Raw genomic sequence first — 16,576 nt, 5'->3', positions numbered from 1 at the left:
AGAGGACACTGTGAACCTCTGTGTGCATGCATATGTGTATGCGCCTATGCGGAAAAGCCTTGCGGGCACGTGGAATGGTGCTACCTGGAAGCAGGGATCAGCCTGGTGGACTCATGGAGCTCTAAGCCAACTGGGGTGGCTGGCGCATCCATTCCCAGGAATTGGGGTGATGGAAAAGGCTGTGGGGAGCTTTGAATGCTGGAATAAAGGGGTTGTTAGTTATCTCATGGGCATGGATGGCTACTCTCCCTACTCAGGGCCTTTAGGGAGCTGGAATTGAAGCAGGGATTGGCAGGAAGAGGAAAGGGAGCGAGAGAACAGGGCATGGGTGTTTACCGCTCCAGGGTTGGCCGCCTGCAGCAGTGGCGCCTGTATTGACAATCTGTACCACGAAGGCTGATGTATGGGGAGCGGGAGACCGACCCTGGGGCCCAACCCCCATCCTGCAGTGCCCCCCTCCCCTGCTGATGGCTCAGCCCTGCCAATCAATACATTGATAGCCCTGGGAGCTTAATGGACAGACTTGGGGGTGGGGAAGGGCCCTTTGCGGAGTCACTGTCTGTCCTGGCTGAGTTGGTGTGGGGAATGTGACAGGAAAGAGGCCAGAAGCCCAGGGTTGAGGAGGTAGGGGCACCCATGGGAGCCACATTCAGATTCAGGGTGGGCCCAGCCTTCTTCCTACCCTTTCCATCCATGGGAAACTCATGGGCTTCAGAGCCAGAGATGAGTTCAGATCATGGCTCAGTCAGTTTCTGTTCAATTTGGGCCAGTCCCGTGACCTCTTTGCATCTTCCTTTGTCACTTGGAACACGGGGAAAGTAATAGTTTCAGCTGCTCAGGCTGTATGAGGAGTGCACATGGGGCCTGGCACAGAGGCAAGTGTCCAGCCAGTGGGAGCCAAGGTAAGCTTCACTCTCAGTGACGATAATCCAGAGAGCGCCCCCAGGCCAGAGTCCAGGAAGTGAGCAGAGCTGTGTTTTCAGGTGGAGAGAGGGGCTGACTTTACCAGAACCCCGGCTGGAGAGGGTGAAGGTCTCTGGTTTGAATCCAGAGTTTAGTGAAGCTCTGAAAACCTCAGCTGGCCGGTTGTTGCTGCTGCTGGAGGAGAGAGTGGTGTGGAATGTGGCCGGAAGTCTGGAGGCTGCCCCTCCTGGGACCAGGGAGCCCCTCCCTTTCTGGACAAGTTTCTTGGAGACAAGGGCATGGGTTGCGTGAAGCCTCAAGGATCAGAGAATGGGCACTGGGCGGGAAGGTCCCTGGGACCCCATCCTTCTCTCTTGGGTGGAGGCAGAAAGCTCAAGGCCCCCAGCTCTTTTGTGGACAATATTCCAACCTCCTTACCCCCACACGATGGCCTGTGGCCTGAACAAGTCGTCGTCCTGGAAAAGTAGAAAGGTGGTGGGTGAGGAACAGGAGGGAGAACAGCTGCAGGCGAGGGCAAAGCAGGAGAGAAACTGGGCTGGATTTCAATCTTGATTTCTTACTGAATATGTGTCATATAACAAGGGATGTAACTTCTCTGAGCCTCAGTTTCCCTCTCTGTAAAATGGGGATAATAATCATACCAACACATAGGATCGTTCTTGTCATTACAGAGGGAGACACCTCGAGATTCTTAGCACAGAGGAAGTGCTCAGCACATAGTGGCTGTTTATGAAACAAAACAAAAGTAAAGAAAAACAAGCAGCCGGGCGTGGTGGCTCACGCCTGTAACCTCAGCACTTTGGGAGGCTGAGGGCGTGATCACAAGGTCACGAGGTCACCAGCCTGGCCAACATGGTGAAACCCCATCTTTACTAAAAACACAAAAAATTAGCTGGGCATGGTGGCACGCGTGTGTAATCCCAGCTTCTCGGGAGGCTGAGGCAGGAGAATCGCTTAAACCCAGGAGGTGGAGGTTGCAGTGAAACAAGACCACTCCACTGCACTCCAGCCTGGGTGACAGAGTAAGAGTTCATCTCAAAAAAAAAAAAAAAGAAAAAAGGAAAATGAGTAATTATTGTCACTAATAGAATCTTTTTCTGAGATAAATATGATAAACTATCCCCATTTTGCTGTTGGGAAAACTGAGAGCTGAAGGAGTCAAGTAAGTTGGTTGACAGGGGTGAAGCCAGGGGACAGCTAAGGTCAGTCAGTGCTGCTTACTGTGTTAGTGTTGCATGTGTGGTGTATGTACATAGGTGATGTGTGATGTCACGCACATTTGTGGGAGGTAGCAATGGGGCCCAGGAAGAAAGAGAAAGATCCCAAACATGCTTTTCAGCCATGAGTGGGCTGGAGAGGCTGAAATCTTCAGGCCAGAGGGAGTGATGGAGGCTATCAAATGCCCTCGTGTGAAGTGGTACCTTGGTTGATCTCCGGAAGCTGGCACTAGGCTGGAGGCTCACTTCAACCTCTTTTCTCCCTGTGGAAGGTTCTTACCAAGGTGCCCAAGAGAGGAGGCTTGGAAGGTAGATGGGGGGGTTCGATTGTAAGCATGACACTTGGCTGTTGTCCTGGGTAATGGGGAGCCTAGGCAGGGCCATGGCATCACGTTGTGTGTTAAGAACTGTACCGGATGAGAATGGGACTGAAGGTAGAAGGTGAGTGGGCTCTGTGCCACTGAGCCCCATGATTGTCCCCAGGTGCTGGGGACCTTGGCAGGCTTGGGGAGGGATTTGAGCCTCTTGGGGCCTCGTTGCCTCTGTGCAGCCAGTGCTGCTTTGGAAGAGTGAACATTTCTACCAGAGCTGAAGCCCTCAAGGCAGGGGAAGCAGGGGCTGAGGACAGTTGGGATCTTAGGCTGCAGGGGACCCTAGGCTACCATGCCATGAGAAAGGCTGCCTCCACCCAAAAGATAATCCATGTGTGTGGCGTGGCGGGCAAGGTAGAGTGACAAAAGGCACCTTGCCTCTGTGGAAGACTTCCTTTATGCACCAACTCTCCTCGCCTTTCAAGAGTCGCAGCAGGCTGGACACGGTGGCTCATACGTGTAATTCCAGCACTTTGGGAGGCCGAGGCGGGTGGATCACCTGAGGTCAGGAGTTCAAGACCAGCCTGGCTAACATAGTAAAACCCTGTCTCTACTAAAAATACAAAAAATTAGCTGAGCGTGGTGGCGCGCCTGTGAATCCCAGTACTCAGGGAGGCTGAGGCATGAGAATTGCTTGAACCCGGGAGGCAGAGATTGCAGTGAGCCGAGATTGCACCACTGCACTCCAGCCTGGGTGACAGAATGAGACTCAGTCTCAAAAAAAAAAAAAAAAAAGTTGCAGCAATTTGATTTTTTTCACACCACAGCTTTTCAACACCCCTGATCATTGTGTGCCTGGAGGGGTGTTAGCCAGGCAGACAGCAACACTGTGCTGGGAAGATCTTGAAGACAGAGCCCCCTTGAAGGGCACTCAGCCAAGTGACCTGCCACCCAGCTAGCAGGACACAAGTGGTTGTGTCCAAGGCAGCCCCCCTATGCGTGTGCTCTGGCGGCAGACCTTGACATGGGCTTTAACGGTGCTCACCTCCGTGGGTCCCTGAGGTGCCATGTCTAAGGGTCATTGTCTTCTTCTTCTTTTTAAAATACTTCTTATTTATTTTATTTTAAGACAGATTCTCACTCTGTCGCCCAGGCTAGAGTGCAGTGGTGCGATCTTGGCTCACAGCAACCTCTGCCTCCCGGGTTCAAGTGATTCTGTGGCCTCAGCCTCCTGAGTAGCTGGGATTAAAGGCATGCACCATCGTGCCCCGCTAATTTTTGTGTTTTCAGTAGAGACAGGGTTTCACTATGTTGGCCAGGCTGGTCTTGAAGTCCTGGCATCAAGGGATCCACCCACCTCAGCCTCCAAAAGTGCTGAGCCACTGCGCCCGGCCTACACTCTCAGCAGAGTGTCTAGAACAGAGGAACGCTGAGCAGTCAGTTGCTTTAACACGTCCCTCTGTGGGGCACTCTGGGTGGTGAGTGGGAGGGCTGACGTTGACCTCCAGGTTTCCCTCGCTTTGGCCACAGCCTTTTGGCAGGTGTTTGCTGGTTACCTTCTGAGGGCAGAGCTGAGATTCAGGGATGAACCAGTCACACTGGACTTGGGACAATAAGCCATTGCCGTAGAGTGTTCAGGGGTCCTCCCCCAGCCTGGGAGGTGGGGCTAGGAAAGGCTTCGGGTGGGGGTGTCACACCCTCCAGAGGTCTTGCCTGGGAAGCCCCGGGTGCTTCCAGCCTTTCCAGGAGAACAGACCCTGTTTCTGAGTCAGAGGCCACCCCCGCTACCTCCCTGGGGGTTGATCTGGCCACAGAGTGAGGCTTCAATGGTGGGAGCTGGGCAAGATGGATTGTTCCCTCCCGCATACTGGGGAAGTGCCACCCGATAGCCGCTGCTGACCCTGGGTCACCCACGCTGCCTCTGTCCAGTGGGCCAGGGAGAAAATCATTAATGGGAGGCCGGCTTCTGGGGCAGGGCAGCTCCCCTCGGGGACCCGGGGCAAGGAGATTGGTTTGACCTCTGGTCGATAAGGTCTCCTGTGAGCAGGAGGAGAGTTGGAGGACTGGGAGGGACGCCAGAGGCCTGCCCTTGGGGGAGGGGACAGGGCCAACCACCTTCGGAAGTCATTCCAGGAAGGTCAAAGGCCATGGGTGGGGGTTCTTCCGGACAAATGCCCATCAGGTGTGGACCTCAGGGGCACTGGAGTTCCTCTGTCCCTGAGCAGCAGGATGTGGAAGGCGGCGGGCCCCAGGTATCAGATCCGGGCTGTGAGTGGTGGGGAAGTAAAGAGGAGGCACAGCTGGTGGGCCAGCAGGCCAGGCCCTGCCTCACTGGGCTGTGTGGTTTGGAGCAATGGACTTAACTTTCCTGGGCCTGAGTGTCTCCATCCGTTCAATGGGGGTGATAAGTGTTCCCATGGCGCAGGTGGTCAGGACTATCAAAAGCAATAGCATCTTTCCAAATGTGAATCTGGTTTGCAGGGCTTCGCCTAGAGTCCCATAAAGGGTTTCCTTGTGTTCTATCACAAATGACACCTACTGAGCCAGGCACTGCTCTGAGCACTTAATATATTGCTGTATATGTTTAATCTTTACAGCCACTCACGAGGAGGGTGCTGTTATCATCACGCTATTTTATAGGTGAGGAAACAGGCACTAGAGTTTAATAACTTGCATATGGTCCCTTAGCTAGAGAGTGGCACATCCTGGGTTTGGAACCCAAGGCCAGCTCCTGATGGCACTGGCGGGGCAGGCAGGGCCCTACAAGGCAGTGGCCTGCAGGGGATGGGGCACAGGAAACACAGGCTGCGGTCACAAGGCCTGAGATTAATTCTGCATTACTGCTCTGGGACCTTGTGGGCGGAGCTGACAGTTTCCTCATCCACAGTGTGGGATGATGCTACCACCCCGAGGACAATCACCAAAGTTCAACAGTGCTGTCCCGCAAACATACCTGTGGGCCCAGGCCGGGATCAGGGGATACGTGCAGGTCAGCGTGGGGACAGAGATCCTGGTGTAGCAAATGAAGGAAGCACATCCCTGCCCTTGGGAGTTCACGGCTGAGAGGTGAGACAGATGTTCAGACAGCCAGGGTCCCAAGAGCTCTACCATGGGCTGGGTGGGGCTGTGCCAGCCTGGGAATGGGGTCTCTTGTGACTAGCATTGTGATAGACTTTGTGTGCACACAGGAAACAAACCCAGAACGCTGTCTGGACTTCAGGAACGGCTCAGCCTTATGGTTAACATGGGATAGGACAGGCATACAACCAGCAGGGTGTAGGGGACCCTGTGCCAGTGCTGAATGGCACGACAGGACTCCAGGTCTTTTCAACATTTGTTCATGCATCCATTCAAGAAGTGTTTGAGTTTCTGCCATGTTAGGAGCTGCGGAATAGTGGCAAATGGGACACTGCTCCAGCTTTCTCTCTCTCTCTCTTTTTTTTTTCATGGTACTGCCAGCCTACTGGGGCCAAAAGACAAAACCCAGATAAGTGCGGGAAAGAAGCACAAAGCATGGTGGAAGGAGGGAGAGTCACAGAGCTTCAGAAAGGGGTCCAGGAAGGCCTGCATGAGGAGGTAACATTTGAGCAGAGACCTGAGTGAGCTCAAGGGCTTAGAATGTAAGGATCTGGGCAAGAGCATCAAAGCAGAAGGAAGAACAAGTGCAAAGGCCCTGGGGCAGGAGTGTGTTTGGATTTTGGAACACCCAGAGCCATGCCAAGGTGGCCAGTGGCTAGCATGGCTGGTAGGGGGTCGTGGTGGGGGAGGAAGGTGAAAAGCAGCCAGGGGCTCGCCTTGCAGGGCCCTGAGGCCTTGGAGGAGTCCTTCACCGAAGTGTGATGGGAAGTCCGGGAGAGTGTGGAGAAGGGATGGGGTTTGATGGCAGAGAGACTACCAGCGGGCGAGAGTGGAGGCAGATGCAAATTGTCCCAATGAGAGGGGAGGGAAGATGGGAGCAATGTGTGTTGATGTAACCAGAGAAGGCTTCCTGGAGGATGTGGACAGGCACAAGCTAAGCCCCGAGGGAGACAGAACTTTGGTGGCAAATGCAAAGCAAAGGCTTCTCCTAACTCAGGTTGTGGGCCGATGTTTGGTGTGGGAGTGAGCATGAGGACCCTTGTAGGGTGAGGAGGAGACCCCAGCATCAGCTTCAGGGGGCAAAGTCACAGCGGACTCTGCCACGCTGGCTCCCTGGATGAGGCTCTCCAGGCCTCCCTCCTTCCACATGGACCCACTGTTCCATCCCCTCTCATTCTTCACCCATGTCCATATGGATTTAGTACTTTTCTTCCCGTTTACTCACGTAGCCTCGCAGCTACCCTGGGATGGAATCAGGGTGGGGCCTCTGCCCCACCATTTTACTGAGAATCATTCTTGCTTTGCTGTGTGGCTGCGGTAGAAAGAGAAGCTTTGTTGTCACATCGACCTAGGCCTGATTCTTAGCTTTGCCACTTTCTGGCTGGGCCACCGTGGGCAGCTTACCTCACCTCTCAGAGCCCCGGTGCCTCGTTTTTGAATGGGAATAGTGACAGGCTGGTTATCAGTGTGTGCTGAGGCCTGGCTCAGAGCCGGCGTAGAGAAGCCCTTGGTCTTTGTGGTGGCTGTGGCTGGCTCCTGCATGCAGCGGGCCCGGGACATCCAGGGTGGCTCACTGTGTCCTTTTCCCTGCCCAGGTACTGGCTGCTGAGGACAACGTGGACTTCCGCATCCACGTGGAGAACCAGACGCGGGCTCGGGACGATGTGAGCCGTAAGCAGCTGCGGCTGTACCAGCTCTACAGCCGGACCAGTGGGAAACACATCCAGGTCCTGGGCCGCAGGATCAGTGCCCGCGGCGAGGATGGGGACAAGTATGGTATGTGCCAACCCTCTCTTCCTACCCTGTGTCCATGCTGTTCCCGGCCTCAGAGACCTCAAGTTCAAATGCCGCTCTGCTGGTCCTGGCTGATCTTGGACCTGATACTGATTCCTTCTGGGTCTCAGTTTCCCGATCTGTAAAATGGGGATGTAATGGTGAATCCTTGAGAGCACTGTCGGGAGTACTAACCGAAGATGTGAATGAAAAGTTCTTTGGCTGGTAAATGCCCCATAAGTGGCATCTGCTGTGGTATTGGTGACTTGCCTGGGATGGCCTAAAGCAGGTGGCTGTTCCCATAGGAACAGCCCTAGGTTCAGCCACTTCAAGGGGCAGGAGCCTCGGGGTGATGCTTTCTGGAAGCTGGTGGCGGTGGAAATCGGCCTAGTGCGTGTGTTCATGTGTGTATGTGTGCATATGGGCTCTTTGAGCTTCAGCCTGTGCACTGGTGATGTGTGGCACTCATAACACCTTGGGCCGTGATCCTATTGACCTGCCCTTGACCCTGGAACTGCGCATCCCTCCTGGAGTACTTGGGAACTCTCCCCGCTTTCCTGCCTGTGCTGTCTCTGCAATGCCTGGGCGGAGTGAGACGTCCCCAGCCCCTGGCCCACAAAGGCGCTCAGCAGTGAGAGAAACAGGCAGCACTCGCCTTCCCCGGCTTGGAGGGCATCTGGCCTAGACAGACGCTGAGCAAATACCACGTAGATTATTTATTTAAAATTGCCAGGCAGGAAAAGCGGAGACCGCTTCGAGACCTCCTGGTCCTTGCCCCTCACCGGGAAAGCACCTGCCTCCGCCCGTTCCCGCCTTCCCAGGCCCAGATTCTGGGAGGTGGTCCAGGCCCCAGCCTTGAGCCTGGGGAGCTGGGGCTGAGGTCCTGTGTGTGTGGGGCCAAACCTGCCAGCCTGGGCGTTTCTGGGACGATGCCCCGCCTACCCGCCAGCCCTGCCCGTTGCAGTCAGGACGTGACAACAAGACAAATAATTTCTTGGACCTTTTATCTTGGACACCATTTATTTTCCCTCAGCCCCGGGGCAGGACTGACCTCATGGTAGGGCCCAAGAGTGGCAGCTGCACTGTCACTGGGGGCCAGGCCGGGCAGGGCTGGGCCACGCTGTGCTTGTGCACCTCCGGGCCAGCTGCCTCCCTCCTTCATCTCGCCATCGCTCTTTACCGCCTCTGCTCCCCTCCCGCTCTCTTTCCCCTTCTTCCTTTCCCGGCTCTTCCCCCTTCCCGTTTTGTTTCTGTCCACCTCTCTGCCCCTCCCTCCTTCGGACCCCAGCCCAGCTTCCCTCCTCCCCACCTCTCCCAGGCCCTCTGCTGGCCGCCTCTTTGGGACCTCCCATCCCTCGTGCCCCCCTCCACAGGCGCCTGGCTGTGCTGGGCAGACCCAGGTGGTGGTTTTCCCTGGGATCTGCTGTCCAGTTGCTGCCAGAAGGGGCAGCTGGCTGGCCGGGGCGGGAGGAGGTGCCCTTCTGGGGAGTCCCTGGAGTTCTCATTGGCCCCTCCAGGCTGTGAGAGTCCAGGGGGGTCAGACTCTGGTCTGAACCATCTGTCCACGCCCTGAGACCTGAGGCAGGAGCTCCAGAGGGAGGGGAGCCCGGAAATGGCCGGCCCCTCACCCCAGAAGCCACTTGCCCTCGCATTCCCTCTGCCTGAACTGGGAACTCAGGGAATCTTTCCTGCTGTGTGACCTCAGACAAGCCTTTTGCCTTCTCCGGGCCTTCGTTGCTCCTCTGCACAACACAATGGTTGGGCTAAAGCAGGGCTTTTTTTGTGAGACAGAATCTTACTCTGTCACCCAGGCTGGAGTGCAGTGGTGTGATCTCAGCTCACTGCAACCTCTGCCTCCCAGGTTCAAGCGATTCTCCTGCCTCAGCCTCCGGAGAAGCTGGGACTACACCTACCACCATGCCCGGCTAATTTTTGTATTTTTAGTAGAGACGATGGGGTTTTGCCATGTTGGTCAGGCTGGTCTCGAATTCTTGACCTCAGGTGATCCACCCGCCTCTGCCTCCCTAAGTGCTGGTATTACAGGTGTGAGCCACCATGTCCAGCCATGCTTCTTAAGTGTAATGTGCATGTGACCATGGAGGGATCCTGTCCAAATGCCCATGCTGGTTCAGTGGGCCTTGGGGGCGGGGCCTGATCTGCTGCACATCTGACGAGTGCCTGGGCGGGGCCCGTGGACAGCACTTCCAGTACCCAGCGACTAGGTCTTCCTGGCTTCCCTGCCAGCGACACACTCTAAAGATTTTATGGTCCTCTCTCAAGGAATACGTTTCTGTACTCCTGCGACCCCCGATACCCAGGGCAGTGCAGGGCCTTGCTGGCTGCTGCTGCTCCGTTTAAATGCCACATTAGAAACGCAGATGAGGCCAAGGGACCCCATCTGTGAGCCTGGGGAGAGGAAGTGAGACAATGGAGCCAATTGAGGCTTCCAATCTAGATAATCAATACAAATATTATTGGGAGGGTGATTTATGTGGCCAGGCCAGGGCAGGAGGGTGGGGCTGCTCTGCCAATCTGCATTAGGGGCCTGTCTTGTCTCAGGGGGAGGGGCGGCCAGGGGGCCCAGGACAGTTCAGGAACCTGCTCCCGCTGAGAATGATGCAGTCTGAGTAATACACGCTTTGTCAGAATCATGTAATTTTATAACACGCAGTCTCAGAGTCTCAGCAGACACCACGGATATACCCCTGCAAACACCTGGAATCTGGAATCCCCACGGACACTCAGAACCTCAGATTTGCCTCTGTAAAGACCAGAATCCCGAGATGCTGGCTCTGTGGGTGGGTCTGAGGGTCGGGGTGCCCTGCCCAGGGGCTCTGGCCTGTTTCACAGTAGTGGGTGGTCCTTTGGTGAAATCAGCTTAGATGCCAGTGGGGCTTCCAGACCTTGGTCTTCTGCAAGAGGGTCTCCCTCTGGTCCACTAAAGCTTTTCAGTACTGGGAAAGCTTTAGGGGCTTGCAGAGCAGGCTGCTGCAGGAATAAGGGAGTTTCTTTGCCTTGCCTTGGGTTCTGGAAGGAGAGCACAGCTGGCCAGATGGCTGGAGGCTTAGGTAGTTGGATACCTGGCAGGTGGGAGGTTGTGTGGGAGGGGCACCCTGCCCACCTGGGGTAGTATCAGCCTCCCCTCTGCTTGCCCTTGGTGCTGGTCACTTCTGTCCTGCAGACAGTTGCCATGTCACAAAACAGCACAGAACAGGAAGCAGGACACTGAGTCCCAGTTGCAGCTCTGCCCCTGAGCATCCTGAAGACCTGGGCACCAGCCTCCCTGCCTGGGCTTAGTTTCCTTATCTTCCGAGTGGGGAGGAGAAGGCCCCCGTCCACCTGCCCTGGAGGTGGATGTCCCTAAGCCTGGGATGTGAAGAGAGGGAGGCACCAACTCCTCAGAAGGAGGGCCTGGCTTAGCCCACATGCAGGGAGTTGTAGAGACTCCAGCATGGGGGTTTCCAGGGCAACTCTGCTTTTAAAGTTTGTGAAACCTTATGATTGGATATTCCTGCCTGATTTTATTTGAAAAAAGATTTCTCTGTTTGAAGAAACAACAACAACAACAACAACAACAACATTTTGCAGTAGACCGGCCTCCAGGACTGACAATGCCCAGAATAACCCAGGGCAGGCCAGCAGCGGGGCTCTGCTAGCCGGGGAGGTGGTATTTGGAGGATTGAGCACATCAGCGCAGGAATCCTGTGGGATTTGAGTCTTGGCTCCACCACTTTTGAGTGGGAGATCTGAGTTAGCCTTTCTGATCCTGTTTTCCCTTCTACAAACAGGGCGATTGAAATGACAGAATCTTAGGCCTAAAGATTATATGATCATTAAACAAGTATTAATGATCACCACCTGATCTCCTTACTATGGGAGGAGTGTAGGGGGTGCCGTCATGGGCTCAGGTGAGGAACTGGCTCCAGAGGCTTCCAGAAGACCTGGGGGAAGCAGCGGTGCTCCTGTCTGCCATCAGTGGGACCCTGGCAGGTCGGATGCAGGGAGAAGAGGCATCCTCCTGTGATTCCCAGCAGCAAGGTCTCTGCCGTCTCTGCCCTGATGAGGGAGAAGGGCTTTGGCTCCCATCATTCGGTGTGATCTCCTCTCTGTCCCTCACTCATTCAGCAGAAATTACCAAGCACAAGCAGCAGGGGAGGGGGCTGCCATGGTCAGTGATACGCCTCGTCCCCGCCATCAAGGAGCCTTCAGTCTAGGGCCCCCTATTCCTTCTTCCTTATTAGAGGCTGACTTTGAGTAGGAAGTGCCTAGGCTGTGAACTTTTGACGTGACCCTGAGCCTGCCCGTTCTCTCCATGGGCCTCGGTTTCCCCACCTGTAACATGGGTAGGGGAAAGGGTGTGCAGCTGGTACTCTGCAGCTTCCTCCAGCTCAGGCATGGGGTGAGTCTGTGATTCCAGCTTCACAGGGAGTCAGCGTGCCCCAGTGCAGATACTTCCCTGAGCCCCCAGGCTGGGTGCAGAGCCCTGAGCCCCTGTGCTCGCCCTTGTCCCAGCAAGTGTCCTGCTGCAGTGGAACCATCTGTTGATGTGGCTGGTGCCCCTGTGGAGTCTGAGCTCCTTGGAGACAGTGACCTTGCTCTGTGCTATGTCTCCATGTCCAGCACAAGGCTTGGCAGAGAGCAGGGCCCCTTTTGAGATGGCCAGAAGGATGCATAAGATATGTACAGGGCAACTCAAAGTTGTAACCAGGAGCTGCTCTCAGTGGCTCACACAGGCAGGAAGGTAAGGACTTCTGGGCTTTTGCTGATTTGGTGATGGAGCTGGGAAGGGGTCCTCTCCTCTCCATTCCCTCATTCCGGTAGTTGGCAGAATGAGGCAGCAGAGTGGCCAGCAGCTCTGTCAGCACTGGGATCTTTGTGGCTGGCCAGCTACTGCCCAGCCCCCGCAAGGCCCAAGGCCTTTGGGCTGGTTGGGTGGCTGATGTAGCAGGGACCCCTAATGTCAGAGCTGAGCCCCCATGGTCCATTTTCCACACGCATCCCAAAATGTGAGCGTGTCCCTCCACAGCTCAGAGGTGCTCGTCTCACTTAGAGTGACACTCGTGTCCTTGAATCAGCCTGCAGGCCCGGTATGCCCAACTCCTGATCCTGCTGCGGCCTCAGGCTCTGCCTCTGCTCCTTGCTCACGTGGCCACAGCCACAGCGGCTTTCCGGGCGTCCCTCGAACGTCCAAGCACTGTCTGTCTGAGGGCCTTTGCATTTGCTGTCCTGAGAATGCTCTTCTCCCAGATATCCTCATGGCCTGCTCCCTCCCCCACTCGGGCTTCTGTACGATTGTCCCCTTATCAGAGAGCCCCCAGCTCTGTCCCCTCTTCCTAGCACTTGTCACTATCCGACCTTCCGTTATGTATTTAGTTACCCACTATCTGTCTCCTGTGTTAGAGTGTAAACTCCCGGAGGGTGGAGGTTTTGTCTGCTTGGTTCACTGCTGCAGCCCCAGCACACGGGGCCAACCACGAAGAGGCTCTCAGTATATGCTTGAGCAAGTGAATGTATGGGTGACGCCCTGTGTGTGTTGGGGTGTGTGGCAGGGGTCATTTCCCCTTGGGCATTGGGGCAAAGAGGCTTCTTTCTATTTGGCACAGATCTCAGCGCACAGTAGATTCTCGGCAAATCAGCGCTCCCTCCCTCCTGTCCCAGCACCTTCCTTTCCATCCAGCCAGCCTTGCACCATGCAGTGAGGATAGGGTGGTCATCAGACCCAGATTCCCCCAGGAGCTCTCCCAGCCGGGAAGGGACCTTCCTCTCTCCACCTAAACCCCTGCCCCTCTGAGCTCGTGTCCCACAGCTTCTGACCCTGGGGGGAGTGGCCGCCCACACCTCACCAACCCCTTGATTGACGTGGCTACACAAGAGCTGCAGCTAGGGTGAAACAGAGCTCCTGATGAGCACTATTGATGTTTTCCCCTCTGACTTTCTGGTGTGTCCGTGTGGAGAAGCGGAACTGTGGGCACCTTTGAGAAAAGACCATATACAGCAGTGCGTGTATGCACGGGCATGTGTGTTACAGTGACGGGGAAGCGTCTCCGGAAAGGGTACCTTCTCCTCCTCCATCCCTGCCTCTGTCTCCCTCTCTGGAGACCTGGTCTGCCTTCAGTGGGGAAGGAGGGAGGGCTGACTCGGTGTGACCTCTCAGGGCTGTCTGTAGTGCGGATGATTCTCCACTGGGGGAAGATGCCTGGAGAGCGGCCAGCAGCTCTGTCAGCACTGGGACCTTTGCAGCTGCCCAGCTACCGTCCACCCCTCTCAGGGCCCCAGGCTGGGGGCCAGCCTCTCATGGGCTCCCAGCTCCCCTGCTGCTCTTACGGGTGTTGGGGATTTACCCCAGGCTTGGGGAAAACAATCTACCCTCCAACTTTGTTCTCTCCAGTTCCACTTCTTTGGATCTTGTCCTCTGCGTCTGTAGGATTCAACTCTGTCTCTGCTGTGTCTCTCTCCATGCCTCTGGCTGCCTCTCTCTCTTTCCCTGCTGTTTCCCACCCTTCAAACCCAAAGTCTTCACAGCAAGGCTCTGATCACCCTCTGGGAAACCCTGCTGGGGAAGCACACTGGGATTACTCAGCCAACCAACCAACCAATCAATCAGTCAATCAGTCAATGCTGCTTCTCTTTTCTGTCATCACCAGCCTGTGAAATGTCTGCTGTCTGAGTCTCCGTCTGTCTCAGACTGGCTCTGGCCTTGCTCTGCCTGGGTTCAAATCCTGGTCCTACTGTAAGACCCTGGGCAAGCAATTTAACTGCTCCGTTAACTTTCTGCATAACTGACTTAGTTTCTTTATCTGTAAAATGGCATAATAGTTCCTATCTCATAGGGCTGTTGTGACAATCAAATTAGATATTCCACATTCACACTCTTTTTTTTTTTTAAATGGAGTTTCTCTCTGTCACCCAGGCTGGAGTGCAGTGGTATAATTAATCTCAGCTCACTGCAACCCCCAACTCCCAGGTTCAAGTGATTCTCCTGCCTTAGTCTCCCGAGTAGCCGGGATTACAAGCACGCGCCACCACACCCAGCTAATTTTTGTATTTTTAGTAGAGATAGGGTTTCACCACGTTGGTCAGGCTGGTCTTGAACTCCTGATCTCAGGTGATCTGGCTGCCTTGGCCTCCCAAAGCGCTGGGAATACCGACACAAGCCACCGCGCCTGGCCCCACATTCACGCTCTTAGCATTGCCTGACACGTGGTAGATGCTTAGGTAAGTGTTTGCTGTTATCATCATTCTTTAGTCATTTGTGCTGCAGGCATTAAAGTGGGGCGAGACAACACGAGTGTTTTGTAGGAAGAGTTTTCTGTCCGGCTCCTTTCCTGCCGTCTTTCCCCGGTTGCTACTTTCCTCTCTGGATGCCAGGGAACGGAGCAGATCTTTTGAGCCCTTTTTCTTTCTGCCACTCTTCTTGCCCCCAGCCCTGGGTGGCCTCTGGGCTCTTACTCTATGTGGGACCCGGGGGAGACAGGCTCGTGGGCCCTCCTTCTGGGGCAGCTGTGGCGCGGGGCTTTCCATCTTGTCCTCCTCCTCTGGTCTCATGCAGCCTTTTCTCCTCCCCGATCCGGTCTCAAACCTTCCTTGCCTTTCTGGCTATGGTCACACCCTAGCCCTGGGTGGTCTTGAGGGCTTCCCCGTCTCCCATGTCAAAGGTATCTTCCTCAGCATGATCCTAGGGACTCCCTCCTCCCTCAAAGTCATTTGGAAGCGGAGTTGGGGGAAGATGGGCATTCCTGCCCGTTAACTTCTGCCCAAAGAAAGTGGGCCAAAGAAAAGACCTCCCCTGCTTCCTTCACTGTTCACTCACTCACTCCCCAGGAAAGGGACTGGGGCCACTGAGAGGTGAGGGGTGGGGTAGACAGGCGAAGCCCAAGATTTCTGGGTCAGATTGCCTGGGCTTGGATCTCCGCTCCATCACTGTGTGGCTGTGGGGCTTTGTTTTCTCACCTGCAAATTGGGGATGATAGCAATAGTTCTAACCTCGTGGGATGGTGGTAAGAATTAAATGAGATAATGCATGTAAGGTAGTTAGGGCAATATCCAGCAAGTCATCCGCTCTAAAGAAATGTCACTTACTGATACTTCCCAGAGGGGCAGAACTGAAAGAGGCCTCAGAGGTTACCTAGATCTGGCCCAGAGAAGGAAGAGATTTTTCGCATTGTCACTGAGGCTAGGGATGGCTGGGTGGGAACCCAGGGTTCTCGCAAGTGGCACCCAGAGTCAGTCACACCAGGAAGGAGCACAGTGGTGAAGGGCACTGACCGTGGAATCAGACACTGGGTTCAGACTTTGTCCTGCCCTTCCCAGCTATGTGCCTCAGGCAAGCCACTTCACCTCCCTGAATTTCGTTTTCATTAGCCAGTGAGTGCTGTCAGTCATCCCCACGCCACAAGGCTGTCAGTGAGCTTATTAAAACTGGCTTACTGATCACTCGCTCTGAGCCAGGCATGGGCTAGGCGCTGGAAGTCAGAGTAGTGTAAAGACAGATAGGTCCTTGTCCTTGTGGAGCTCAGTTTCTGCTGGGTAGAGACCGACAACAGAGAGAGTTTCAGAGAAGAGCTCTCAGGAAAATGGAGCAGGGGAATGGGGTAGGGCTGGACTGGGGAGGGTGGTGCTGGCATTAGGCATCGTGGTCTGGGAAAGCCTGTCTGAGGGGCAATATTTGCACCACAACCCAGGAGATGAGGAGCCACTCTGGAAGCTCTGGGCAAAGCAGCCTCCAGGAAGAGGAACGGCAGGTGCAAAGGCCCTGTGGCAGGAGCGTACTTGGTGTGCTAGAGGGGAGGGGCAAGGAAGGGAGGCGGGGTTGGTCCACAGGGGCCAGGCTGTGTGCCCCCTTTGGGTCCCAGTGAAGAGTTTACATGTTCTTCTACATGGGTTGGGGATCCCTAGGAGGTTTTTAGCAGGGAAGGGACACAATTAATTTATATATTCTTTTTTTTTTTTTTTTTGAGACAGAGTCTCACTCTGTCACCCAGGCTGGAGTGCAGTGGCATGATCTCTGCTCACTGCAACCTCTGTCTCCTGGGTTCAAGTGATTCTCCTGTCTCAGCCTCCCAAGTAAGTGGGACTACAAGCATGTGCCACCATGCCCAGCTAATTTTTGTATTTTTTTTTAGTAGAGCCGGGGTGTCACTGTGTTGGCCAGGCTGGTCTCGAACTCCTGACCTCAGGTGATCCACCTGCTTCGGCCTCCCTAAGTGGTAGGGTTACAGACATGAGCCACAGTGCCTGGCAAATTCATATTTTTAAAGGATCCCTCTGGCTGTG

The 16,576-nt window shown here is 55.0% G+C and overlaps 1 protein-coding gene across 2 annotated transcripts in view; it reads left to right on the top strand.

The window, feature by feature from the left end:
- FGF18 (fibroblast growth factor 18) overlaps window positions 1–16,576 on the top strand; it is a 38,602-nt gene that overhangs the window by 9,496 nt on the left and 12,530 nt on the right. Inside the window, exons 3-4 of one of the 2 annotated variants that reach the window (XM_039460555.2) lie at window positions 5,912–6,028; window positions 7,126–7,306. In XM_039460555.2, the coding sequence (XP_039316489.1) occupies window positions 5,912–6,028; window positions 7,126–7,306 (298 nt within the window). The remainder of the gene's footprint in view (window positions 1–5,911; window positions 6,029–7,125; window positions 7,307–16,576) is intronic. The other variant, XM_003936157.4, reaches the window with a different exon arrangement.

This window comes from Saimiri boliviensis, chromosome 20 (genome assembly GCF_048565385.1).
Source record: "Saimiri boliviensis isolate mSaiBol1 chromosome 20, mSaiBol1.pri, whole genome shotgun sequence".
Taxonomy (NCBI): domain Eukaryota; kingdom Metazoa; phylum Chordata; class Mammalia; order Primates; family Cebidae; genus Saimiri; species Saimiri boliviensis.
The sequence above is the reverse complement of the archived record's forward strand: the minus strand, read 5'-3'. Positions and strand labels throughout refer to the sequence as shown.